The sequence below is a fragment of the Amblyraja radiata genome, unplaced genomic scaffold, assembly GCF_010909765.2.
Source record: "Amblyraja radiata isolate CabotCenter1 unplaced genomic scaffold, sAmbRad1.1.pri scaffold_414_ctg1, whole genome shotgun sequence".
NCBI lineage: Eukaryota > Metazoa > Chordata > Chondrichthyes > Rajiformes > Rajidae > Amblyraja > Amblyraja radiata.
The window spans coordinates 54,424-80,796 of NW_022630523.1; the positions used below are offsets into that span (position 1 = coordinate 54,424).

At 48.6% G+C, this 26,373-nt stretch overlaps 1 protein-coding gene across 1 annotated transcript; it reads right to left on the reverse strand.

Annotated features, from left to right (window-relative positions):
• Positions 1-5,484: 5,484 nt before the first annotated feature.
• On the reverse strand, positions 5,485-24,700 carry mepce (methylphosphate capping enzyme). Its single transcript, XM_033016678.1, has 5 exons — positions 24,690-24,700; positions 22,542-24,356; positions 13,279-13,497; positions 11,245-11,371; positions 5,485-8,621 (listed from the first exon to the last, which is right to left on the reverse strand). Exons 2-5 carry the CDS (start codon positions 23,934-23,936, stop codon positions 8,566-8,568), a joined length of 1,797 nt encoding a protein of 598 aa, XP_032872569.1. The 5' UTR covers positions 23,937-24,356; positions 24,690-24,700; the 3' UTR covers positions 5,485-8,565.
• Positions 24,701-26,373: the final 1,673 nt, after the last annotated feature.

Consider the following 26,373-nt stretch of genomic DNA (forward strand, 5'->3'; position numbering starts at 1 on the left):
TGATCATATTGAATGGCGGTGCAGGCTCGAAGGGCCGAATGGCCTACTCCTGCACCTATTTTCTATGTTTCTATAGGGTCCCAATACGAAACGTCGTCCATCCATTTCCTCCACAGATGCTGCCTGATCCATTGACTACTTCCTCCTGCAACTTTTGGGTTTTCTTTACACTTGAGATCTTTGTTTTTCTGCAGGAACTGCAGGAGGCCGCACGTCTGATGAATGAACTGAACCAGAACCTTTCCTACTGGGCTGAAAAAACAGGAGAGGTGGAGAAAATGGCTCAGGTGAGTGATCGAGATTCATCCTAGGACCAGATCGATAATGATTCAAGTATCTCCACACATATTGCGTTGATGACTGAAGGTTGAATGTGTGCAATCAGCTGCCACTGCTGTCATCCACTCCTTGGCATTGATCACTGACGTTTCTACGGTGGAGTGAGAATCTACTCTTTACTGTATAGCGTTTTCAGTTTTCAGAAGCCGCTGCCTTAATTGGTGATAATAGATAATAGGTGCAGGAGTAGGCCATTCGGCCCTTCCAGCCAGCAACACCATTCAATGTGATCATGGCTGATCATCCCCAATCAGTACCCCGTTCCTGCCTTCTCCCCTGACTCCGCTATCTTTAAGAGCCCTAGCTAGCTCTCTCTTGAAAGCATCCAGAGAACCGGCCTCCACCGCACTCACAGAGAATTCCACAGACTCACCACTCTCTGTGAGAAAAAGTGTTTCCTCATCTCCGTTCTAAATGGCTTACCCCTTATTCTTAAACTGTGTGTGTGTGGCCCCTGGTTCTGGACTCCCCCAACATTGGGAACATGTTTCCTGCCTCTAGCGTGTCCAAACCCTTAACAATCTTATATGTTTCAATGAGGACCCCTCTCATCCTTCTAAACTCCAGAGTGAACAAGCCCAGCTGCTCCATTCTCTCAGCGTATGACAGTCCCGCCATCCCGGGAATTAGCCTTGTAAACCTACGCTGCACTCCCTCAATAGCAAGAATGTCCTTCCTCAAATTAGGGGACCAAAACTGTACACAATACTGGTGAATAGACATAAAAAGCTGGAGTAACTCAGCGGGACAGGCAGCATCTCTGTAGAGAAGGAATGGGTGACGTTTTGGGTCGCCGGTCTCTTGAGACCGCGTGGGTTTTCTCCGGGTGCTCCGATTTCCACCCACACTTTCCGCTGACTGATTAGCACGCAACAAAAGCTTGTCACTGTACCTCGGTACACGTGACAATAAACTAAACTGTAACTGAAACGGAAAAGGCTTTTGTTAGCTCTGCATTTCAATCAAAGTTTAGAAACATAGACAATAGGTGCAGGAGGAGGACATTCGGCCCTTTGAGCCTGCACCGCCATTCAATATGATCATGGCTGATCATCCAACTCAGTATCCTGTACCTGCCTTCTCTCCATACCCCCTGATCCCTTTAGCCACAAGGGCCACATCTAACTCCCTCTTAAATATAGCCAATGAACCGGCCTCAACTACCTTCTGTGGCAGAGAATTCCACAGACTCACCACTCTCTGTGTGTAAAATGTTTTTCTCATCTCAGTCTAAAAGACTTCCCCCTTATCCTTAAACTGTGATCCTGTGTTCTGGACTTCCCCAACATCGGGAACAATCTTCCTGCATCTAGCCTGTCCAACCCCTTAAGAATTTTGTAAGTTTCTATAAGATCCCTCCTCAATCTTCTAAAATCTAGCGAGTACAAGCCGAGTCTATCCAGTCTTTCTTCATATGAAAGTCCTGACATCCCAGGAATAGTCGGGTGAACCTTCTCTGTACTCCCTCTATGGCAAGAATGTCTTTCCTCAGATTAAGGGACCAAAACTGTACGCAATACTCCAGGTGTGGCGTTTAACTGTGGCGTGAGCGGTTTCTTGTGACATCAATATTTCATTGCAGAAGGAAGGCTCAAACATAACCGGACTTGTCTTTCCCATCAGGTGTGGAGCATGTTTCAAAACAGACTGGCGTCTGTCGTGGGCACTGTGGCAAGTGTAAATCAGCAGCCCGATATCCCTCAGGTGTAACGGCTCATCATTCTTGTCCAAGGCTTGCCGTTACGGGAAGACGAAGTAGAGAAAGCTGGGCCGCTCGTGCAAATGACTGTCTACACTATCTTAGATTTTCATTCTTTCTTTAAACAAGCATCAGCATTATTGTTCAGGATGGCACAGAGAGCTGCTGCCTCACAGCGCCAGAGACCCGGATTCGACCCTGACTACAGGTGCTCGTCTCTACGGAGTTTGTACGTTCTCCCCGTGGGTTTTCTCCGAGATCTTGTCTGCTCACCACCCACAACATTGTAGATTTTCATTCTTTCTTTAAAAAAAAAAAGCTTTAGCATTGTCTTTCTGCTTGTTGAAGATACGGATGCCTCTGGAGGTAAATAGAATGCTTGGTATTTTGGGGACCTGGGTGTGACACAGGCGTTCCCCAAGAGGAGAAAAGGAAAGGATTCCTCCCTCATTATAACCGCAGACCGTACAGTGGCACAGAGGTAGAGCTGCGGACTCACAGCGCCAGAGACCCGGGGTCGAACCTGACTTTGTACGTTCTCCCCGTGAGTTTTCTCCGAGATCTTCGGTTTCCTCCCACGCTCCAAAGACATACAGATTTGTAGGTTGGTAGACAAAAATGCTGGAGAAACTCAGCGGGTGCAGCAGCATCTATAGAGCAAAGGAAATAGGCAACGTTTCGGGCTGAAACCCTTCTTCTTACTGGCCCGAAACGTTGCCTATCTCCTTCGCTCCATAGATGCTGCTGCACCCGTTGAGTTTCTCCAGCATTTTTGTGTACCTTCGATTTTCCAGAATCTGCAGTTCCTTCTTAAACAGGTTTGTAGGCTTGGTGTAAATGTACGTCGTCCCTAGCGGGCGTGTGTGTGTAGGATAGTGTTAGTGTGTGGGGATCGTTGGTCGGTACGGACTTGATGGGCTGAAGGGCCTGTTTCCACGCTGTATCTCTAAACTAAACATGGATGTGCGTGCGGGGAAATTGGATGCTTAGTATCTTGGGCGCCCAGCTGGGCTGCAGCCATTCCTAAAAGGACAAAGGGAAATGTTTTCTCCCCCATCATATCCAAAAACACAATGGTAACATTATTTCAGGGCCATTCCCAGCGATGTTGGAGTTACAATCCATGACTGTCTTTATGTTCAAGAAGGAACTGCAGATGCTGGGAAATCGAAGGTAGACAAAAATGCTGGAGGAACTCAGCGGGTGCGGCAGCATCTATGGAGCGAAGGGAATAAGCAACGTTTCGGGCCAAAACCCTTCTTCAGACTGATGCGGGGAGGGGGGGGGGCGGGAAGAAGGAAAGAAGAGGAGGAATTATTCATTGATGTCTCAGTGGTCCGGTGCTCCTAATTAATACAAGCCTCTGGAGCAGATAGCTGCCCTGCCCTGATTCTGCAGACAAAGGATGCAATGTATGACTTGATGGATTTTTAAAATGCCCTTAACAACAAAACTCAAAGGCTTTAGTCTCTTCTATAGTGTGCTGATACCCATGGGCCTAGGCTACAGACCCGACAAAATGCTGGAGTAACTCAGCAGGACAGGCAGCGTTTCTGGAGAGATGGAATGGGTGATGTTTCGGGTCGAGATACTTCTTCACGTACACTGGCAGTCGTCTTTAGTTCAAGTTCAAGTGAGTTTATTGTCATGTGTCCCTGTATAGGACAATGAAATTCTTTATTTGTAAGGCAGGAGAATATGGTTAGGAGGGATAGATCAGTCATGATTGAATGGCGGAGTAGACCTGATGGGTCTAATGGCCTAATTATCCCTCAGCCTCATACACTCCAAGGACAGATGCAGCCTCTCCAGAACGCAACTTTACAACCCAGCATCATCCCTCTGGCAACCTTTCCCGTTTAATTACATCCTTCCTATAGCTAGGCAAGCAGAGCTGTAAACAGCACACAAACGTGGCCATACCAACATCTTGCACGAATGTAGCATGAAAATGGCCAATGCTTTCTGCATCGAAAGGCAGAGATAGATAGATTCTTGATCAGTACGGGTGTCGGGGGGGGTTATGGGAGGCACAAATGACCTAATTCTGCTCAGATCGCTTAAGACGCCAAGGTACACAAAAATGCTGGATAAACTCAGCGAATGCAGCAGCATCTATGAAGCAAAGGAAAATAGGCAACGTTTCGGGCCGAAACCCTTCTTCAGACTCAAGATGTCAATTGTGTACACCTAACAAATTATTACTCAACCGCTTGCTTCAGGGAGATTAGCCTTAGCCGAAAATTTTAAAAAACTGAGCTATTCTGGTAACCTCAAGATTCCTTCCTAAATTAGTGACCAGAAAGGCACATATTAGTTTAGTTTAAAGATACAGCGCCGAAACAGGCCCTTCGGCCCACCGGGTCCGTGCCGGCCAGCGATCCCCGCACACTAACACTATCCTGTACACCCTGGGGACAATGTTTACATTTACACCAAGCCAATTATCAAACCTGAACACCTTTGGTGTGTGGGAGGAAACCGAAGATCTCGGAGAAAACCCACCCTGGTCACGGGGAGAAGGTGCAGTGGGACTCACTCTGGCCATGGAGGAGGCCCAGGGCAGAAAGGTCGGATTGGGAATGGGAGGGGGAGTTGAAGTGCTGAGCCGCCGGGTAATCAGGTTGGTTATTGCGAACCGAGCGGAGGTGTTGGTTAATGCGAACCTAAATGTCAGATGTGTTGGGACTTGCAGGTTTTTTTTGGAACAGTGCCAATGTTGAACCTACCTTCTGGTGCAGTTCAGCACCTCCAATTCAGCAGTGGGATCACTGCTTTACAGCACCAGTGACCCGTGTTCAATCTTCACTACTGGTGCTATCTGTACTCTTTTCCCCCCCCACACACACACACACCTGCTTGCGTTTCCCCTAGGTGCTCCAGTTTCCTCCCACATCTCCAAAGGCGTTCAGTAAAATTGCCCCTAGTGTAGAATAGTGCGAATGTATGGAGATATGGGGAGAAGGCAGGAACGGGGTACTGATTGGGGATGATCACATAGAAACCAAATTTCATTTGAACTTCATGCGAGGTTCAAATGGCAAATAAACGGTATTGTATTGTATTGAATGGCAGTGCTGGCTCGAAGGGCCTACTCTTGCACCTATTGTCTATGGAGACTGCTGGCTGGCATGGGACCCAGTGGTCCAACAGGCCTATTTCCAGGCTGTATCTCTCAGCTAAACCTGCCGCTTAGGTACGCACGCCTTCTGCAACCTCTGTCCTGTTCTAATCATGAGACATCAGATTGTGAAAGTCAAGCTCAACACTCCAGAGGTATGTAGGTTAATTGGCTTGGTAAATGTTAATAAGACATTTTCCCTAGCGGGTGTAGGGTAATGTTAATGTGCGGGGATCGCTGGTCGGGTCGAAGGTCCCATTTCCTGTATCTCTAAACTAAACTGGCAAGCCATGTTTGTAACAAGCAGAATAAATAAAACCACACGCCTGTTTAACACTCTTCCTTTATTGTTATGACACTTGATGTATGTTTGACATTGGATTTTTGCAGCATTTTATTTTTTTACAAAAAAATTCACAAATGACTTTTTTTTTCCTGAAACTTTTTATCAAAGACAACATTTTTACTTTTCTTAAAAATCTAGAATCTCAAGTTTATTTGCACTTTTATACCCCCCCCCCCCCCCAATAATAATGCAGACATGTACACAGTTGCCCCCCACCCTCCCTATTTGGAAGCTGCATGAACCAGTTGTCAAATATACAATTTATCATATTGAAGAAAATCTTATGGAGCTGGTAAATAGCTGGAGAGAGAGAGAGAGAGAGAAAAAAGCACCTCTTTTAGAAGCCATGGTTTAATGTACCCCGTAGACCAGTACAATTCACCTAGAGGCTTGGTCTGTTTTAAATTGATCAATTCACCTCACTGAAGCGGATGTTGTGACCTGGGTCTTAAGGCAGCCACAGTTCTTCAGAAGCACCATTGTCTTTTGTCCATGGAACAGGGTTGGGAAACAAAACAAGGACTGACCAGGAAAAGTATTGCAGTTGCCTAGCTGAGAGGAGAGCTTCAAGCTATGTGACGGACTGTGGCTTAAAACTGAGTCAAAAGGACACGTTATCAAAATTAATACGTGATCATTCTATTTGTAATAGACCAATTTTTCACCAAGATGGTTCTTTCTATGTCAGGTTAAGTTTTTAAGAGATGAAACTTGTCCACCGTGTCAAACAGGAATGCAAGTCAGTAATCCAAAAGCATACAGTATAGAACCACTCAGCTGCCCCATAAACAGACGACATTTGGGGGGAAATATACAAGCCAGAAGTCTCAATCCAATCACTGGACAAAACATACATGTACTGAAGTACACGCACATTTGGAAATGGCAGCCCCGTGAAGGGCAAGGGTGGTGATCTAGACTAGACAAAGCACAGAATAGTACACTATGGCCCTTTGACACCTACGTCAGGTCGTTTTATCCAGAGCTGTCTGTGCCCGGATACAAACACTGACCCTGGCTGGAAGTGGAGGGAACAGACTATGGTAAGCCCTGAAGATTGCTGAGCAGGTGGATTTTGCAATTAGATCTAGAAACTGAGAAGTGCCCCAGGGTAACGAGATGTATAGATAGCCCTGGTTTGTACTTGTACTGGTCTACCAATGGGGGGGAGAGGGGGAGGGGAGAGAGGGAGAAAGATGTTTGTACAGCACAATAAAATGGCTAACTCTCCTAGGATCCTGGAGTCCACATGCTGACAAGGCCATAAGCTTTCACCCCCCCCCCCCTAAGAGATTTCTACTGTATAACACAAGCAAGCATCTGGATTCCCCAAAACCAGCAGACTCGTTGATCAGGAGCATAGGAGGGTTAAAAAACAGTCAGAATGTGTTACTCATGCCAAAAGCAAGAAGGGCCCCACCAGGTTACAAACCCCTTACAGTTCCCAGACTGTACTGCAAGATATTTACAATGCATAGCAACAAATGATGGGTCATCTCTCCAAAATCCTGCTCGTCCAACTTGATCTCGATGGTGGAGAGGGGAAAGAGGGTGCTGGGAGACAATAACATGCATTTATTCTGCATTTGTTTTTACAGCATTACGACCAGATTACACAGGAAGTCATTCCTCAAGAATAAAACTCCCCTGGTACACAGTCCCAAGCAGTTGGTCAAGCAATTAATCTGGTGAATTAAACCCCAATTTTTTTTAAATTGTAAATAATGGCAGGAGACTTAAATTTAAACAGTTCAGCCCCACCGAGGCAAGTCTTTAGTGGCATTGTCTAGAGCATTTGTCCCACTCAACAGTGAAGAGACTGGGGAAACCACTTGTACATGCAAGTCCTTGCCCAGTAACACAGCAAGAACATGCCTTTAATGTCCCGTTGACTAAATGAACTTTCCCCACATGCTGCCTCTTTAAAATAGGGAGTTACATCAAACTGCCAGCACGGACATGTACCAGAGGAGTTAACCCTTTCAGGGTGCATTTGGTGGGAGAGAACTACATTTTGGCCACTCCTTAGAAAACCTGGGCTCTGCCAATTCCACCCCCCCCCCACACACACACACGAAGAATTTGAGTGCTCAACAGATGGACACTGTTAAATATTGGAGTTGTGGAAGATGTGAAAGGAAGATAGAATACATTCCTTTACTATTTTTAATTTTTATAAAGAGTTATTTTGAATTAGAGGGTTATTTCAGTGCAACGCCCACAATTGGCCTGATGAGCCTGAGGGCATTAGTATCCAAATTTTATCCATGAACATTTTTAACTAGCCTGAAGTAGTTCGGATGAGGGTTTACCTAGAGTTAAACTTGCGCCACTGGCTGTCAAGCACGGCGGGATGGCCCAAGGTTAAGGCCAGTGGCGGAATGGCCAGGGTGTCAGCTTGTGGGCCCCTGATGAAGTGGGGCCCCCTTGGTCTCCTGGCAACCAATATTTTTAGACCCAGTCCGCCACTGGTTAAGACTGCAGACTAAACCCCCAAAATACTGCATGGTCAACTACGCAAGCTAAAGATGTTGCTTCTCCCAGAGGGGCCGAGGCTGACAGGTCGCAGGAGGGAGGCAGCCAACACACACTGGAAGGTGAAGGGGAAGGGGAAATTGCTTCTCATGTCCACAGGGGAAGATGACCCATTGTTTCAACTGCAACATAAGTCTGAATTTAGTCTATATTCCTTCCTCCAACATCTCAAGCTGAGCACACGCCCAAAAGGGGAATTTAACGAGGGAATATAACTGTGAACGCTGACAATCCTCAAATGTTCCAACACCTTCCCCGTCCATGACTCCCCAGCAAATACCCCAAACTGCTTCTTTTATTTTAATATATACACACACACACACACACACATTTGTGAGCCTTATGAAGCAGATCGATCGAAACAACAGCATGTCAACTTAAAACAACCAAAAGGCAGTGCTTGACGGATGACACATTCCCAGCAGTTTTCCATTGGCTTTGAAAAGAGGAGATGGTGAGGAAAGGAGCCACCGATGAACAAAAGAAAAAAACAGAAAGAGCAGCCAGAAACTGGCTTTGGAAGTCTTAGCTCGCAGTGGGCCGACGGTTCTTGTGAAAGAGGTAAACGGGGCGTTGGAACCCTGTCGAGATAAAAAGATTTGGACAGAAATCAATAATAAATCTGAATTGGGAAACCATTTATACAGGGATGATACAGAAAATATTAGTTTCTTACAGTACCAAAAACCCACAAGTGGTTGATGTAGGTGACAATGCCTAAAACCTATAGTAGACCACAAAAGCTGGAGTAACTGCATGGGTCAGACGGCATCTCCGGAAGAAAGGAATCGGCAGCATCTATGGAGCGAAGGAAATAGGCAACGTTTCGGGCCGAATAGGTGACGTTTTGGGTCGAGACCCTTTGAAGGAATTGGTGACGTTTCGGGTCGAGACCCGGAAGGGTCTCGACCCGAAACGTCACCTATTCCTTCATTCCATAGATGCTGCCTCACCCGCTGAGTTTCTCCAGCATTTTTGTCCACCCTCGATTTTCCAGCATCTGCAGTTCCTGCTTGAACAGAAAGGAATCGGCGATGTTTCAGGTCAAGAACCATCTTTAGGCTGAAGGATCTCAACCTGAAGCATCACCTAGACGTTTCCTCCAGAGATGCTGTCTGATCCACCAAGTTACTCCAGCATTTTGTGTGCATATTCAGCATCTGCAGTTCCTTCCTACACAGAAGACCACTTCATGTCAATCCTTATAGCTTCATCCCTATCGCCATTTCCAGAACCAGCACGAACGACATTCCCTGAAACTCACCGCAAACCAGTTCTTAGCTGTGTGACGTTTTCTAGATAGCATCAATAGCCACGGCAATGAGCCCAACGTCCCTCTAATAAATCTAATATTTTAAAATCATAATCCGTTGATATTTTAAGTTAATTAACAGTTTTGCTATCTTAGAAATCCAAGGTTTGTTCAAATCACCCTGAGCAAGTTACAATGTTTTAAAACATGCAAACTGTAGCCCCCCCCCCCCCCAAATAACAGGCTCTAGAGTGCCATTTGTGTAAATCTACCTGCACTTTTACCCAGCATAAACCAAGAACTAAAACTGATCCATTTATTAAACCAATCTGAAGTTTGTGTTCAAGGAGGAACTGCAGATGCTGGAAAATCATAGGTAGACACAAATGCTAGAGAAACTCAGCAGGTGAGGCAGCATCTATGGAGCGAAGAAAATAGGAGACGTTTCGGGTCCTCGATCAACATCCCCTTTGTCCCATTTTCACACCTCACACTTCCTTATCTACGGTAGACAAAAATGCTGGGGAAACTCAGCGGGCGAGGCAGCATCTATGGAGCGAAGGAAATAGGCGACGTTTCAGGTCGAGACCCAAGGGTCTCGACCCGAAACGTCACCTATTCCTTCAAAGGGTCTCGCCCCGAAACGTCACCTATTCCTTCACTCCATAGATGCTGCCTCACCTGCTGAGTTTCACCAGCATTTTTGTCTACCTTCAAAGTATATGTTGCTAATCTTATGACTTTATTTTGGTATCTTCCAAGTGTATGAGGTACTCTACAAGGCACCAAGATACAAAGTGCAACATCATGGGTGGATTTAGTCGAATTAGGCCATTAGGCCCATCATGTCTAATCTGCCATTCAATCATGGCTGATCTATCTTTCCCTCGCAACCGCATTCTCCTGCCTTTCCCCGTAACCCTTGACGCCCTTACTAATCAAGAATCTATCAATCTCCACCTTAATAACGCCTCCACAGATGTCTGTGGCAATGAATTCCAGAGTCTACACCCTCTGACTAAACTTCCTACTCATCTCCTTTCTAAAGGCATATCCTTGTATTGAGGCTGTGGCCTCTGCTCCTACTCTCCCACTAGTGTAAACATCCTCTCTATTCAGGCCTTTTATTATTCGGTACGTTTCAATGAGGCCCCCCCTCATCTTTCTAAACTCCAGCGAGTACAGGCCCAGTGCCGACAAACGCTCATCATAGGTTAACCCAACCATCCCTGGGATCGCTGTTGTAAACTAGAGGCAAGTGTGTAGCTGGCCTTCAGTTTGCACCATGGGGTGGGAAGATTGCAATCTTCACTGTTTCGACTAATGCAATCAACTCGACGTGCACAAACGGAAGATCAAATAGAACAAGTTGTCCAACAACTTTAGGCTGTACACGCCACACGAAAGTAGAAGAAGTTTGCACCATTGCTTCCGACTTCCAATGGCAGAGAGAAAAAAAAAACAACTTTGCCAAGCAGAACATACCAAAATCCTTATACTATTAACGCATACCTTCATAAGGCCTTGTACAGCCACACCATAGCCTAGTGGGGAAAATCACAAGAGATTCAGATGAAGATGATACTTCATCCATTTCATTTCACCCTTGCAAGTACCAACTTTATTGTCCAACCATCTAAAACAGTTCCACTGGCCATTGGAGGCCAATGCGCAACCCACCAGGCTTGCATACAGCCTTAGTCTCATTTCCCTGGTGTTGCTGAGAATAGTCTTGGTTTACTTTCTGAAACCCACAATGCAAGGATCCTAAAGCAATCAACCATTTCACCACCCCCCCCCCCCCCCCCCCCCCCCATTTTGGAAAGTGAGATAGAATACTAGAGGGGGCCACATCCTGTGCTCTCGCCTGTCCACTCCACCCCCTCAAACGTCACCAGCTGAGCAGGCAACAAAACAGGAAGGCAGGTAACTGGATGGAAGGCATCACTTACCTTTAGATGTGCTTTCAGGAGTTCCCACCAGCTCATAACTGGAAAATCCAACTTCTGGGGACAAAAGGTAAGACGTAAACTGTTCTGGTTTTAAGATGATCTTATAGTAATTCCTGTAGATTGTCTCCTGTGGAAGAACAGGTAGCAAAACATCAGTTGGAACTTGACATACAAGGGACAAAGCAATGTAGTAGAGAAAGCACACAGTAATGAAGTCATGTCTTAGAGGCCAAATCCTAACTACAGGAGCTGTCTGCATGGAATTTGAACGTTCTTCCGGTGACCTGCGTGGGTTCTCTCTGGTTTCCTCCCACACTCCAAAGACAGGGTGCATGTGTGTGTGTAATGCCCCTGTCCCACTTAGGAAACCTGAACGGAAACCTCTGGAGACTTTGCGCCCCACCCAAGGTTTCCGTGAGGTTCCCGGAGGTTTTTGTCAGTCTCCACTACCTGTAACCTCCGGCAACCACCTGCAACCTCCGGGAACCGCACGGAAGCCTTGGGTGGGTCGCAAAGCCTCCAGAGGTTTCCTAAGTGGGACAGGGGCATTAGTGTGCGGGGATCGCTGGTCACAACTGGAAATTATCACCAATAGTTTGGCATCTGAAGTGAATGGAAGATTCAGACACCTAAAATATACCCTCTAGTGAATGAATGGCGTTGACCAAGCATGCCCAGATCAGTCCCGCGTTCTCAGGTTGGTTAGATGCCAGTTCCATCTGGTGCAATGGGGACTCTATTGTCCCTTTCGTTAGAGATACGGCGCCAAAACAGGCCCTTCAGCCCAGTCTGCAGTGACCAGCGATCCCCGTACATTGACACCACTCTACACACACGGGACAACTTACACATACACCAAGCCAATTAACCTACATACCTGTACATCTTTGTCGTGTGGGGCGAAACCAGAGTATCCAGGTAGAACATACAAACATGCAGTTGTACGGAGCCCTAGTGAGACCACACCTGGAGTATTGTGTGCAGTTTTGGCCCCCTAATTTGAGGAAGGACATTCTTGCTATTGAGGGAGCCCAGCGTAGGTTTACAAGGTTAATTCCCGGGATGGCGGGACTGTCATATGCTGAGAGAATGGAGCGGCTGGGCTTGTACACTCTGGAGTTTAGAAGAATGAGAGGGTATCTCATTGAAACATATAAGATTGTTAAGGGTTTAGACAGGCTAGAGGCAGGAAACATGTTCCCGATGTTGGGGGAGTCCAGAACCAGGGGCCACACACACAGTTTAAGAATAAACGGTCAGCCATTTAGAACGGAGACGAGGAAACACTTGTTCCTCACAGAGAGTGGCGAGTTTTCCCCATAGAAACATAGAAAATAGGTAGAGTAGGCCATTCTGCCCAAAGATCTTATAGCAGAGCATAAGATTTTTGATTCTGCCCTTCGAGCCTGCACCACCACTCAATATGATCATGGCTGATCATCCAACTCAGTATCCCGTACCTGCCTTCTCTCCATACCCCCTGATCCCTTTAGCCACAAGGGCCACATCTAACTCCCTCTTAAATATAACCAATGAACTGTGGCCTCAACTACCTTCTGTGGCAGAGAATTCCACAGATTCACCACTCTCTGTGTGAAAAAAGTGTTTCCTCATCTCCGTTCTAAATGGCTTACTCCTTATTCTTAAAATGTGTGAAAAATGTTTTCCTCATCTCGGTCCTAAAAGATTTCCCCCTTATCCTTAAACTTTGTCCTGGACTTCCCCAACATCGGGAACAATCTTCCTGCATCTAGCCTGTCCAACCCCTTAAAAATTTTGTAAGTTTCTATAAGATCCCCCCTCAATCTTCTAAATTCCAGCGAGTACAAGCCGAGTCTATCCAGTCTTTCTTCATATGAAAGTCCTGCCATCCCAGGAATCAGTCTGGTGAACCTTCTCTGTACTCCCTCTATGGCAAGAATGTCTTTCCTCATCGCCATCCCTGCCCCCTCCTGCCTCATCCACACCAAGGGGCCTAGACGGGCAGATTTGCCACCATTTCAACGCCCTGACTTGCGAGGCGTGGTCTTTTACCGTAAGTTTCCGCCGTTTCCCATAGGAAGACCAGGGCTGAGGCTCGAGGATGAAGATACCGCCGGGCCTCAGATGTCTGAAGATGCGTTTGAACATTCGCTTCAGCCCCTCGTCACCCCAGTTGAGATGGATCCATTTTGTGAGGCTCAGACACAGGATGACGTCGTACTCGGGCCTCTGGGTCTCCAGTAACTCGTCCTTCTCCAGCACATAGTTTCCCTGTGGGCAAACAAAAGGATCAGTGCAGTCCGCGATGGAGAACGTGTACAGCGTGTGTGTGAGCAGCCCTGTCAGAGCTAGTGTCAATGGATCCCATGTGCAATAATTGGCGCTAAAACACTGGGAACGACGAAAGGTCCAAAGACCAACAATCTCCCGGTGGCTCAGCACTTCAACTCCCCCTCCCATTCCCAATCCGACCTCTCTGTCCTGGGCCTCCTCCATTGCCAGAGAGAGCACCACCGGAAACTGGAGGAGCAGCACCTCATATTCCGCTTGGGCAGTCTGCACCCTAGCGGCATAAACATTGAATTCTCCAATTTCCGGTAGCCCTTGCTGTCTCCTCCCCTTCTTGGCACTCCCTCAGCCTCATCCTCTTCCTCTCTTCTTCCCCCCCCCCCACCCACCCTGCATCAGTCTGAAGAAGGGTTTCGGCCCGAAACGTTGCCTATTTCCTTCGCTCCGTAGATGCTGCCTCCGAGTAACTCCAGCTTTGTGTCTATCTTTGGTTTAAACCAGCATCTCAGTACTTATCACAATCCTCTCACCTCATGCACCCTAGAATAAGGATGAGCAAGACAAGTCTACACGTCAGGCAATACCAGTAGTTGCGAAGGGCAACTAACTGAAAGGTCAAAGAAGCCATTGAAGTTACCGATTAGTGACTTCAGTTAAGTTACTAAAGTCACTCACCAAATCTGCACCAAGTGTTTAAGAAAGAGTAATCAAAGTAGACAAAAATGCTGGGGAAACTCAGCGGGCGAGGCAGCATCTATGGAGCGAAGGAATAGGTGACGTTTCGGGTCTCCACCGCTCCATAGATGCTGCCTCGCCCGCTGAGTTTCTCCAGCATTTTTGTCCACCTTCAAGTCTGTACCAAAGTCACGATCGCCCCACAAATGTACCCAGGATTAGATAGATACAAGTCCCATTGATTACACCAGCTGGACTGACTGTAGTATGGCTATCAATTCATCACCAAAACCCATGTAGAATATTAGCAATTGCAGCATTGCAAACCCCCCCCCCCCCCAAAAAAAAAATGAATCCTCGAGTTGGAGGAGCAGAATTAGGCCATTCGACCCATCAAGTCCACTCCGCCATTCAATCACGGCCAATCTATCTCTCCCTCCTAACCCCCATTCTCCTGCCTTCTCCCCAGGATCTGACACCTGTACTAATCAAGAATCTATCAAATCTCCATCTTAACAGTGTCTATTGGCTTGTCCTCCACAGCCTTCTGTGGCAATAGATTCCACAGATTCACCACACTCATACAGAAACTCCTCCTCATCTTGCTAAAGGTGTCTAATTCTGAGGCTGTGCCCTCTGGTCCTAGACGCTCTCACTAGTGGAAACATCCTCCCCACACCCACTCAGTCCAGGCCTTTCACTCTCCCCTCTTGCTTGGCCGCTTTAAACAGACCCGTGACTTTTGTTACAAGGTGCTGTGAAAAATAACAGGTAGACAAAAGTGCTGGAGAAACTCAGCGGGTGAGGCAGCATCGATGGAGCGAAGGAAATAGGCAACGTTTCAGACTGAAGCCCTTCTTCAGACTGGAGAAGGGTTTCGGCCCGAAACGTTGCCTATTTCCTTCGCTCCATAGATGCTGCTGCACCCGCTGAGTTTCTCCAGCACTTTTGTCTACCTAGGCTAAACATGTCTTTGAATACAATGCAACTATGACAATCACCAGCAAACAGACTTCACCTCTTCCCTGCATTTGGAAACGGGTGCTATTTCTTCTCACCCATTCTTCCAAAAGCAAGTACAGGGATAGATCAGGCATGCACCCATAGATCTCGTCATGTTTCAACGGACTACTAGTTCCTGTAGACAATGAAGAGACAGGAAGGCAGCGCTTGGACTCGGCCCCAACCACAATTAGCCTCCATTATCAATATCCCACGATCCATTAACTGGCCAGCACGGTATAGTTAATGCTAAATACCCAGATGGAGATTTTAATCTTAACGTCATGCACCAAACAAGCTCTAATCACCAAGAACACATCCTCCTCATGGATTTTTTTTTTTTTTTTTTTACAGCCCAGCACCAAAATCAGAAATATATTTTACAAAACTACATATTACAAATTTGTTTCACCCAGAATTTGGAGAAGACTCAATATCGGGGGATGAGCACACCAGTTGATATCGAATACCCCAATTCTGAAATAAACTATGCCATAATATGAAAGGAAGAACTGCAGATGCTGGAAAAATCGAAGGTAGACAAAAATGCTGGAGAAACTCAGCGGGTGAGGCAGCATCTATGGATCGAAGGAATAGGTGACGTTTCAGGTTGAGTCCCTTCCTCCAAAGAAAATGAAAGATAGGCTACAAAATGCTGGAGAAACTCAGCGGGTGAGGCAGCATCTATGGATCGAAGGAATAGGTGACGTTTCGGGTCGAGACCCTTCCGGGTCTCGACCCGAAACGTCACCTATTCCTTCAATGCATCTCAACCCGAAATGTCACCTATCTCTTCCAAGGGTCTCGACCCGAAACGTCACCTATTCCATATTTGCTGCCTCACCCGCTGAGTTCCTCCATCATTTCTCTCTGCCAAAATGTGATATCGGCATCAGGCTCAGGAATTGAAGCTTAATTTGGGCGGACATTTGTTTTGGATCCCACTATCGGGAAGTCAGATTCAGTCTTTGCAAGTCAATTTTTCGCCATGGGGACTCGAGCACAAATTTAATTGTTAATGCTCAAGTGGGGGAATACGGTTTTAATAATAAGGACTCGACACCTATAGGCCACAAGGTGACAAAATGAGTGTATCGAGCACAGTTAGACTGGCCTGTAGAAACTGTGATCCAGTTTATGACACCACAGATTAGTTGGTTGCCAAGAGTTAAAGTTTGTAGGATCTATCTGGAGTATTGTGTACAATCTGGAGTATGGTGTACAATTTTGGTCGCCCAATTATAGGAAGGATGTCAACAAAATAGAGAGAGTACAGAGGAGATTTACTAGAATGTTGCCTGGGTTTCAACAACTAAGTTACAGAGATAGGTTGAATAAGTTAGGTCTTTATTCTCTGGAGCGCAGAAGGTTAAGGGGGGGGGGACTTGATAGAGGTCTTTAAAATGATGAGAGGGATAGACAGAGTTGACGTGGACAAGCTTTGAGAGTAGGGAAGATTCAAACAAGAGGACATGACTTCAGAATTAAGGGACAGAAGTTTAGGGGTAACAAGAGGGGGAACTTCTTTACTCAGAGAGTGGTAGCGGTGTGGAATGAGTTTCCAGTGGAAGTGGTGGAGGCAGGTTCGTTGGTATCATTTAAAAATAAATTGGATAGGCATATGGATGAGAAGGGAATGGAGGGTTATGGTACGAGTGCAGGCAGCTGGGACTAAGGGAAAAAGGTTGTTCGGCACGGACTTGTAGGGCCGAGATGGCCTGTTTCCGTGCTGTAATTGTTATATGGTTATTCACTCCAAGCTGATCTCTATCTCATACATATACACACACACCTCGTACTACCCACAGCTCAGGCAATTGTTTCAGTACAAAACACCCACAATAGGCCATTCAGCCAAGGTCCCAGCCGGTTCCCAAGTTAAGGTGGGACAGCAATAGAGTTGAGGCCTTATAGCACCGGAGACCCAGGTACGATCCTGACTACAAGTGCTATACATTCTCCCAGTGACCTGCGTGGGTTTTCCCCAGGTGACATTTTGGGTAAAGATCTTTCAGACAGTAACCTCAAGCCCACAAGCCCATTTGTCTGTAGCCCTGCAACTTATCCTCCTATAATAATAATAATAATAATGGATGGGATTTATATAGCGCCTTTCTAATACTCAAGGCGCTTTACATCGCATTATTCATTCACTCCTCAGTCACACTCGGTGGTGGTAAGCTACTTCTGTAGCCACAGCTGCCCTGGGGCAGACTGACGGAAGCGTGGCTGCCAATCTGCGCCTACGGCCCCTCTGACCACCACCAATCACTCACACACATTCAAACACATTCACACACAGGCAAGGGTGGGTGAAGTGTCTTGCCCAAGGACACAACGACAGTATGCACTCCAAGCGGGATTCGAACCGGCTACCTTCCGGTTGCCAGCCGAACACTTAGCCCATTGTGCCATCTGTCGTCCCTATGCCCATCAAGTCCTGATACTTCCACCATTAGATAGACACAAAATGCTTGAGTAACTCAGCAGGACAGGCAGCATCTCTGGAGAGGAATGGGTGACGTTTTGGGTCGAGACCCTTCTTCCTCTATTAAACGTGGAGCAATTTAGTCGCCTTGCCAGTGCGGATGCGGGAGGAAAACATGCAGTCAATGAGAGAATGCACCTTCCCACTGACTGACCAGAATTGAGCTAGTCCCTGAAGCTGCACAGCAGAATTGCCAACTGCAGTTCCACCATGGCCTCCAATACTCGATAAGGTACAAACCATCATCGCAACACAGAGACATCCAAAACACAGCAGGTGCAAACAATACCAACTTAAAATAAAGCATCACTTAATGTCGATCAGGTTTTGGTCTTGCAATAGAAATTACTTGATAGGAATAAAGTTCTCCATTCTTTTCAAAGAAAGTGCATATTGTGATGTCTTAACATGCAGGCAAATGGAAATTCACAAATCAAAATACACCCGCGGCAGATAAGTGTTTAAGAAGGAGCTGCAGATGCTGGAAAAATCAAAGGGAGGTAAAAATGCTGGAGAAACTCAGCGGGTGAGGCAGCATCTATGGAGCGAAGGAATAGGTGACGTTTCGGGTCTCGACCCGAAACGTCACCTATTCCTTCACTCCATAGATGCTGCCTCACCCGCTGAGTTTCTCCAGCATTTTTATCTACCCCGGCAGATAAAATCAGTTCCTAAAAAGTCAACGTTATGCATTTAGCCCTGATATCAATTTTTGGCGATAAGTTGCAAGATTTCTCACAGCTTTATCAAACCGACACACCAACCTTCAGATGAAGACATGCGATGGATGACAACTTAGCCAAGCACACAATCAGTGCAGTCACAAGACAGCTTGTCTCTCATTGTCCAGAAGGGTATCAATGCCAGAGAGGGCTAGCAACATTCACTTCTGGGGCACAGAAAGGAACTGCAAATGTTCCAATGTGCAAATGTTGGTTTACACTGAAGATAGGCACAAATATCTGGAGTAACTCAGCAGGTCAGGCAGCATCTCCGGAGAAAAGGAATAGGTGACATTCTCCAGAGATGCTGCCTGACCCACTGAGATACATCAGATTTTTGTGTCTATCTTCACTTGCGGGGGGGGGGGGGGGGTCAAGACTAACGAGTGAGGATTGATTGGGCTAATATTAGCATTAGCACTGAACGTACAGCAGTATGAACAGGCCCTTCAGCCCACAGCGTCCATGCCAATCACGATGTCCAGACAACTAATCTCCTTTACCTGCTGTACCCGATCTAGATGCCTCCATACATCAGCCCAATATATCCACACTTGATAGTCCTGCCAGCCTCAGACATCTAGAAAGATTGGGCACCAAAATGTCTACCCAGGCAATATGGTGAGATATCTCCTGACGGGCACCCGAAAAAGGGACCCCATCACCCCCCCGATCCTGGCCTCGCTCCACTGGCTCCCTGTGCGGTTCCGTATACATTTCAAGACCCTCCTCCATGTCTACAAAGCCCTCAATAGGCTTGTCTTGCCCCCTCCTCCTACATTAAAAGTCTTCTCACCCACCACTCCACCTCCAGGTCCCTCAGATCGGCCGACTTGGGGCTGCTGAATATCCCGCGGTCTAGGCATAAGCTTAGGGGCGACCGCACCTTTGCGGTTGCAGCCCCTAGACTGCGGAACAGCATCCCCCTTCCCATCAGAACGAACAACCCCCTCCATCGACTCCTTTAAGTCAAGACTAAGAACGTATCTATACTCCCAAGCCTTTCCTGACGTCCACTGAGTGAGGGCTTATATGTATATATGTATGTAGTTTGTTTGTTTATACTATTCTTATAACAAATGTAAAGCACTTTGGCCAACGAGAGTTGTTTTTTAAATGCGCTATAGAAATAAATGTGACTGGACTTGAAATGTGACGATATATAGAAAGCATTTAGGACCAGGATTTACTCAGCATATGAACCCAGGGATCCTACACAAGATAAAGGACCCACATAGTCTTTTCAGGTGAGGCAGAGGATCACCTGCACCTCCTCTATTGTCTCTGCTGCTCCAAGTGTCAACTCCTGTACATCGGCGAGACTAACTGCAGGCTCAGCGATCGTTTCACTAAACACCTCCGCTCAGTCCGCCTTAACCTACCTGATCTCCCGGTTGCTCAGCACATTAGCACCCCCTCCCAATCAGACCTTTCTGCCCTGGGCCTCCTCCACTGTCAGAGTGAGGCCCAGTGCAAATCGGAGGAACAGCACCTCATATTTCACTTGGGCAGCTTACACCCCAGCGGTATGAACATTGACTTCTCTAACTTCAAACAGCCATTGCCTTCCCCCCCACCAGCCTTACTGTCTCAGACTACATTTTCTCTCTGTACAGCCCACTCCCCTGACATCAGTTTGAGGAGCCAAATCGTCACCCATTCCTTCCCTCCAGAGATGCTGCCTGTCCTGCTGAGTTACTGCAGCATTTTGTGTCTACCTTCTCTACAAGATAAATACAGAGTTACTCTACTTGGCATCAAGTATTATGAAGAGGGTGTGATCAACCACGACACGGAGCAGAATAATCTACCTCATGTAATGTATCGTTTCCAAGGGTGTGCATCCTTTGTGTGAACTGTACAAACATTGAAGAGGACTAACCCCACCACGTCCAGGCACTCAATCCCACCCCCACAAAGGGCAGCAGAAACATGACCAGTCAGGTAGCTCTGGTGGAGGGAATAACCAGACTTCCTGGGTCGGACTGACGCGCCACATGTCCATTTCCCTCCACAGATGCTGCCTGACCATGCAGTTTCTCCAGCAGTTGTGTTTTTTGCTCAAGTTTTCACTCTGCAGTCTGAGACTCCAGCACAGCATTATTGAACATGGGATAGCCCCAGACCCTTCAGCCCACAATATCTATGCCACACATGAAGCCAAGACAACAAATGCCCCACTTCATATGCACCCATTCCCTCCACATACATGTGCCTACCTGAAATCATCATAAATGGCAAGTTTAATTTTAGCGAACATGCGACTGGTGAGAGGCACAGATTGGGCACTCTCACCACCATTACCCGTGTTCAATTTCCAGTCAGGGAAAAGCAATTGTCAAACTATCAAATAGAGAACAGCCCTGATCTACCATCTACCTCATTGGAGACCATCTTCTCCCCTCTGGCAAGAGGCACAGAAGTTTGAAAACATACAACTCCAGATTCAGGGACTGTTTCTTCCCAGCTGTTATCAGGGAACTGGATCATCCTTGCACCAGTAGTCCCGACCTCCCATCTACCTCATTAGAGAACCTCAGACTATCTTCAATTGCATTAAACGTAATTCCTTTATCATATATCTGTACACCGTGGAAGGCGCAATTGTAATTATGTATTGTCTTTCCACTGACTGGATAGCCTGCAACAAAGGCTTTTCACTGCACATGCGACTATAAACTAATGATAGGAGTTTCCCCAGCTTCAAGATATTCCCAAAACACTTTTACTAGGAGTATCAGAAAATTATCAGTGTATACCAAGGGATAAGATATACATGCATTTAGATGGACAAGGGTTGATTAGGGATAAACTAAACATAACAATAAGCTAAAGGTACACAAAAATGCTGGAGAAACTCAGCAGGTGAGGTAGCATCTATGGAGCGAAGGAATAGGAGACCCGAAACGTCACCTGTTCCTTCACTCCATAGATGCTGCCTCACTCGCTGAGTTTCTCCAGCATTTACAAGATACATTGTCACATGTACCAAATGGTACAGTGAAATGTGTGGTCTCCATACAGATTTTTATCTACATTCGATTTTTCCAACATCTGCAGTTCCTTCTTAAAAATAAACCAAAGGTTGGGATCTAAAGGGTCGTGACCATAAACGTTAACTATTCCTTTTCTCCAATGATGCTGCCTGACCCACTGGGTAACTCCAGCACTTGTGTCTATATCCAGAGATGTTACCTGACCCACTGAGTTATTCCAGTTACTTTTAGGTCTATCTTCAGTGTTCAGAGATCGCTCCCTCTCAAGATAGATACAAGAAATGCTGGAGTAACGGCAGGTCTCTAGAGAACATGGATCAATAGAAAATCTAATAAAATGAACTGCAGTTGCTGGTTTATACCAAAGATAGACACACGAAATGCTGGAGTAACTCAGCAGGTCAGGCAGTATCTCTGGAGATAGACACACAACGTGCTGGAGTAACTCAGCAGGTCAGGCAGTATCTCTGGAGATAGATACATGAAATGCTGGAGTAACTCAGCAGGTTAGTGCTGGAGTAACTCGGCAGGTTAGTGCTGGAGTAACTCGGCAGGTTAGTGCTGGAGTAACTCGGCAGGTTAGTGCTGGAGTAACTCGGCAGGTCAGACACTATCTCTGGAGATAGATACACACACAGTGCTGGAGTAACTCGGCAGGTTAGTGCTGGAGTAACTCGGCAGGTCAGACACTATCTCTGGAGATAGATACACACACAGTGCTGGAGTAACTCGGCAGGTTAGTGCTGGAGTAACTCGGCAGGTTAGTGCTGGAGTAACTCGGCAGGTCAGACACTATCTCTGGAGATAGATACACACACAGTGCTGGAGTAACTAGGCAGGTTAGTGCTGGAGTAACTCGGCAGGCCAGGCAGCATCTGTGGAGATAGACACACACACAGTGCAGGAGTAACTCGGCAGGTTAGTGCAGGAGTAACTCGGCAGGCCAGGCAGCATCTGTGGAGATAGACACACACACAGTGCAGGAGTAACTCAGCAGGTTAGTGCAGGAGTAACTCGGCAGGCCAGGCAGCATCTGTGGAGATAGACACACACACAGTGCAGGAGTAACTCAGCAGGCCAGGCAGCATCTGTGGAGGCAAGGCAAGGTACAGGTGTAGTTTGGGGTGGAGCCCCTCCACCTACCTGGACGAAGGTGACGTTGTTGGGGAAGTGGGGCAGCCGGCGGTCGAGGGCGACAGGCGGGGCTGCGATGGGCCCCTTACACTTGGCCAGCGACACGGGGAAGTGGGCGTGCTGCGGCCGGGAGGGCAGCACATCCTCGGACAAGAAGTGGCGGATGTTCTGCCGGGCCGAGTGGACCAGGCCGCCGTCGATGTCCACGCCCACGATGCGGGACGGCTTGAGGTCCTTGGCGATGCTGAGGGTCAGGTGGCCGGAGTTGCAGCCCAGGTCGAGGATGTCCTTGCCGGCGAACCAGGCGGCTTTGAAGACGTCGAGGCGGGGGTCGTCGCAGCGGCCGGGGTTGCGGTAGCCGTAGTACTTGCTGTAGTTGCCGTACTGGAAGCGGCGCTGCTTGCTGGGGAAAGTGGGGGGCATCTTGGCCTTCCAGCCCCCTCCTCCCCCTCCTTTGCCCTTCTCCTTCTCCGGCGTCACTTTCTTCCCTTCCCCTTCATCCTCGGGGTGAGGGTGGACCTTGCCCGGCTCTGACTTGCTGCAAGTCCGCCTCCTCTTGCGGTGCCGACCCCCTCCACCACCTCCACCACCACCTCCTCCCTGCTCAGCCCCCCTCAGTACAGGCGACACAATCTCATCCCTGCAGTTGATGGCTGTGTTGAGCTCGTAGGGCTCGGGTTCGATTCCAGCTCCAGCCACTGTTGCTGTTGTTGTTGCTGTTGTTGCAGTTGCTGCTGCTGCTGCAGTTGTTGCAATTGTTGCAATTGTTGCAATTGCTACAGTTGCTGTTGTGGTTATTGCAGCCGCCGCCGCCGCCCCCACGTCCTCGGCCGCCGGGTGGTGGCAATGCCGATGCCTCCTCTTGCGGCCCAGCTTGAGCGGGGAGGGCAACACCTCGGACTCGCGGTTGAGGCAGAGCGGGTCGGTGATGTCCCGGGGGACCAGGATCTCCACCGGGTCGCGGTTGCGGCAGGGCAGCGGCGACGACTTGGGCGTCTCGGCGTTGAGAGCCCGGTTCACCTCCTCGTCCATCAGGCTGTTGAGGTTGAGCGGGTCGAAGATGTTGCCCCCCAGCAAGAAGTTGCTGGGCAGGACGGGGTCGCAGTCGGACGCTGCCCGGCGCCTCCGCTTGAAGCCAGGGTGCTTGAAGCCAGAGTTGAGGCTGTTCCTCCTCTTGCAACCTCTGTGTGGCTGCTGCTGCTGCTGCTGCTGCTGCTGCTGTTGCAAAGTTTGCAAACCATTGCGGGGCCGGCCGAGCTCGGCCTCGGGAGGCAAGGCGGCCACCTTCTTCTCCCTCTCCTTTTCCTCATCGTCCACCACCTCCTCCTCCTCCACTTTGGACAAATACTCGGGCTGGAGCAGAGTCCCGGCCTCTTCCGCCAGCGGCTGCTTCTTCTTCATCATGGCACAGCATGGGTCGGAAGGGCCGAATGCAACCTGGCACAGTTCATGCACCCTCTTTCCAACCTCGGGCACCTTCTGCACCCATGCACGGAGGGCTGCGATTCTTCCCTCCTCCTCCTCTGCTACCACTGGGGGAGACACGACTTCCTCGCTGGAAAAAAACAAACTTATGCCCCTGTTCTCTTCTCCCCGCTGTTGGTGCACGCTCTTTCCAACCTTAGACACCTCTTGCACCAATGCACAACCGGCTGCAACTCTCCTCTTCCTCTGCCCCCTTCCTTCACCAAACCTTGGGTGTTACGACAAAAATAAAACACTTTGGCGCCTCCTCCCTTCTCCTCGCTGTTGGTGCACGCTCTTTCCAACCTTAGACACCTCTTGCACCAATGCACAACCGGCTGCACCTCTCCCCTCCTCTTCCTCTGCCCCCCTTTCCTTCCACCAAACCTTGGGTGTTACGACAACAATAAAACACTTTGGCGCCTCCTCCCTGTTCGTGCACGCTCTTTCCAACCTTAGACGCCTTTTGCACCTTTGCTCGACGCTCTGCAGCCTCTTGCCTCCTCCTAAATTAAACTTATCCTGCTGCAGAACTTCTATCCTTCCTTCCCCTCCCCCCCCCACCACCCCGCCCCCCCCTCCCTCCCCGAGCGTCGGACTAACGGAAGCCCACGTCGCCCGTGACGTCGCCACGTCTCATCAGCATAAATGAATTATTCATGTTCCGCCACCCAGCGAACAATCAATTTCCACCCCCTTCCTTCCTCCCTTCCCTTCCTTCCCTCCTTCTCTCTCTCCTCCACTGGTTTCTTGTGTATCGACTCCCCCCCCTTCCTCCTCCTCTCTACCCTCCAGCCCAGCACCGGAAAAAAAAAAAAACCACCCAAAAAAAACAACTTTTTTGGTAAAAAAATGGTTAAGTTTGTGGAAGTTATGCAAAAAAAAAAAATTTAAAAAAATAAAATAACCCTGCACAAGCTACACACAAAACTAACGCGGCTGCTGCTGCTTTAAAATAAGGTTTTAAAAAGCAACTTTCAGGGGAGGTGTTGTATTTTTTCCTCCTCTATCTGCACCCCCTCTGTCTCTGTCTCTGTCACCCACCCCCACCCCCCTCTGTCTCTGTCTCTGTCTCTGTCTCTGTCCACCCTCCTCTTGCTCAGCCCCGACCTCCCTCCCTCCCTCCACAAGCGCGGACCCGCTCTGTCTCCTCACACTGCGCGCTTGCGTCCCCTTATATACCCTCCACGCCCCGCCCCCTGGCCTGACGGACGCGGCGCTCGGCCAATGGCGGGGGCGGGTGCCGGGCCCGACGTTCCGGGCGGGGGCCGCCTCCTCCAATGGGCGCCGGCGTCGTGGGCGGGACCAGCGGCCGGCCGGGGGGTAGCGGCCCGCGGAGAAAGCCGGCGTTTAATCCGCCCGTTCGGTCACCCCTTTCGCCCGCACCCGGGGCAGAACTGCCGGCGGCGCTCCAGGGAGTACAACCCCCGCCTCACACGGAGGAGGGAAAAGTAAAAACAGCGGGGGGAGGCGATTGACAGGTTTTTTCCAGACAGGCGGCGCCGCGGACAGCCGTCTTCTTCCACGCGTCGAATGTCGGACGAAAACAAACCGGTTTAGAGGGGGAAAGCGGCGGGGAAATGTCGCCTCGGCTTCAGGGGGACGTTTCCCCGGCGGCCACCGGCCCCGCAGGCGAGTTTTATCCCCCGTTTATTCACTTTCCGTCGATGTTTTAGATGTTGGGCATCTTCCACTTCCGGCCGGGGAGCCCCCCCCCCCGTCGCTCGGTCACGTGACCCCGGGCGGGCGCGGTGCGTGCCGGGGGTTGTAGTCCACTTGGGGGGGGCGGATGTGGCTGCCATCCACCATGACATAGAGACATAGAGACAATAGACAATAGGGTGCAGGGGTAGAGGCCATTCGGCCCTTCTAGCCTGTACCGCCATTCAATCAACAATGGACAATAGACAATAGGTTGCAGGGGTAGAGGCCATTCGGCCCTTCTAGCCTGTACCGCCATTCAATAAACAATACACAATAGGTGCAGGATTAGAGGCCATTCGGCCCTTCTAGCCTGTACCGCCATTCGATAAACAATAGACAATAGGTGCAGGAGTAGAGGCCATTCGGCCCTTCTAGCCTGTACTGCCATTCAATCAACAATGGACAATAGACAATAGGTTGCAGGGGTAGAGGCCATTCGGCCCTTCTAGCCTGTACTGCCATTCAATCAACAATGGACAATAGACAATAGGTGCAGGAGTAGAGGCCATTCGGCCCTTCTAGCCTGCACCGCCATTCAATCAACAATGGACAATAGACAATAGGTGCAGGAGTAGAGGCCATTCGGCCCTTCTAGCCTGTACCGCCATTCAATCAACAATAAACAATAGACAATAGGTGCAGGATTAGAGGCCATTCGGCCCTTCTAGCCTGC

Bases quoted from the DNA above. Each gene is read 5' to 3' on its own strand.
- mepce (XM_033016678.1), bottom strand. From the start codon at position 23,936: ATGATGAAGAAGAAGCAGCCGCTGGCGGAAGAGGCCGGGACTCTGCTC. The intron at 13,498-22,541 runs GTAGGTGGAGGG...GTTTGCCCACAG, and splicing joins ACAACGTCACCTTCGTCCAG to GGAAACTATGTGCTGGAGAA. The intron at 11,372-13,278 runs GTAAAAGACCAC...GTTCTTCCACAG, and splicing joins GGAAACGGCGGAAACTTACG to GAGACAATCTACAGGAATTA.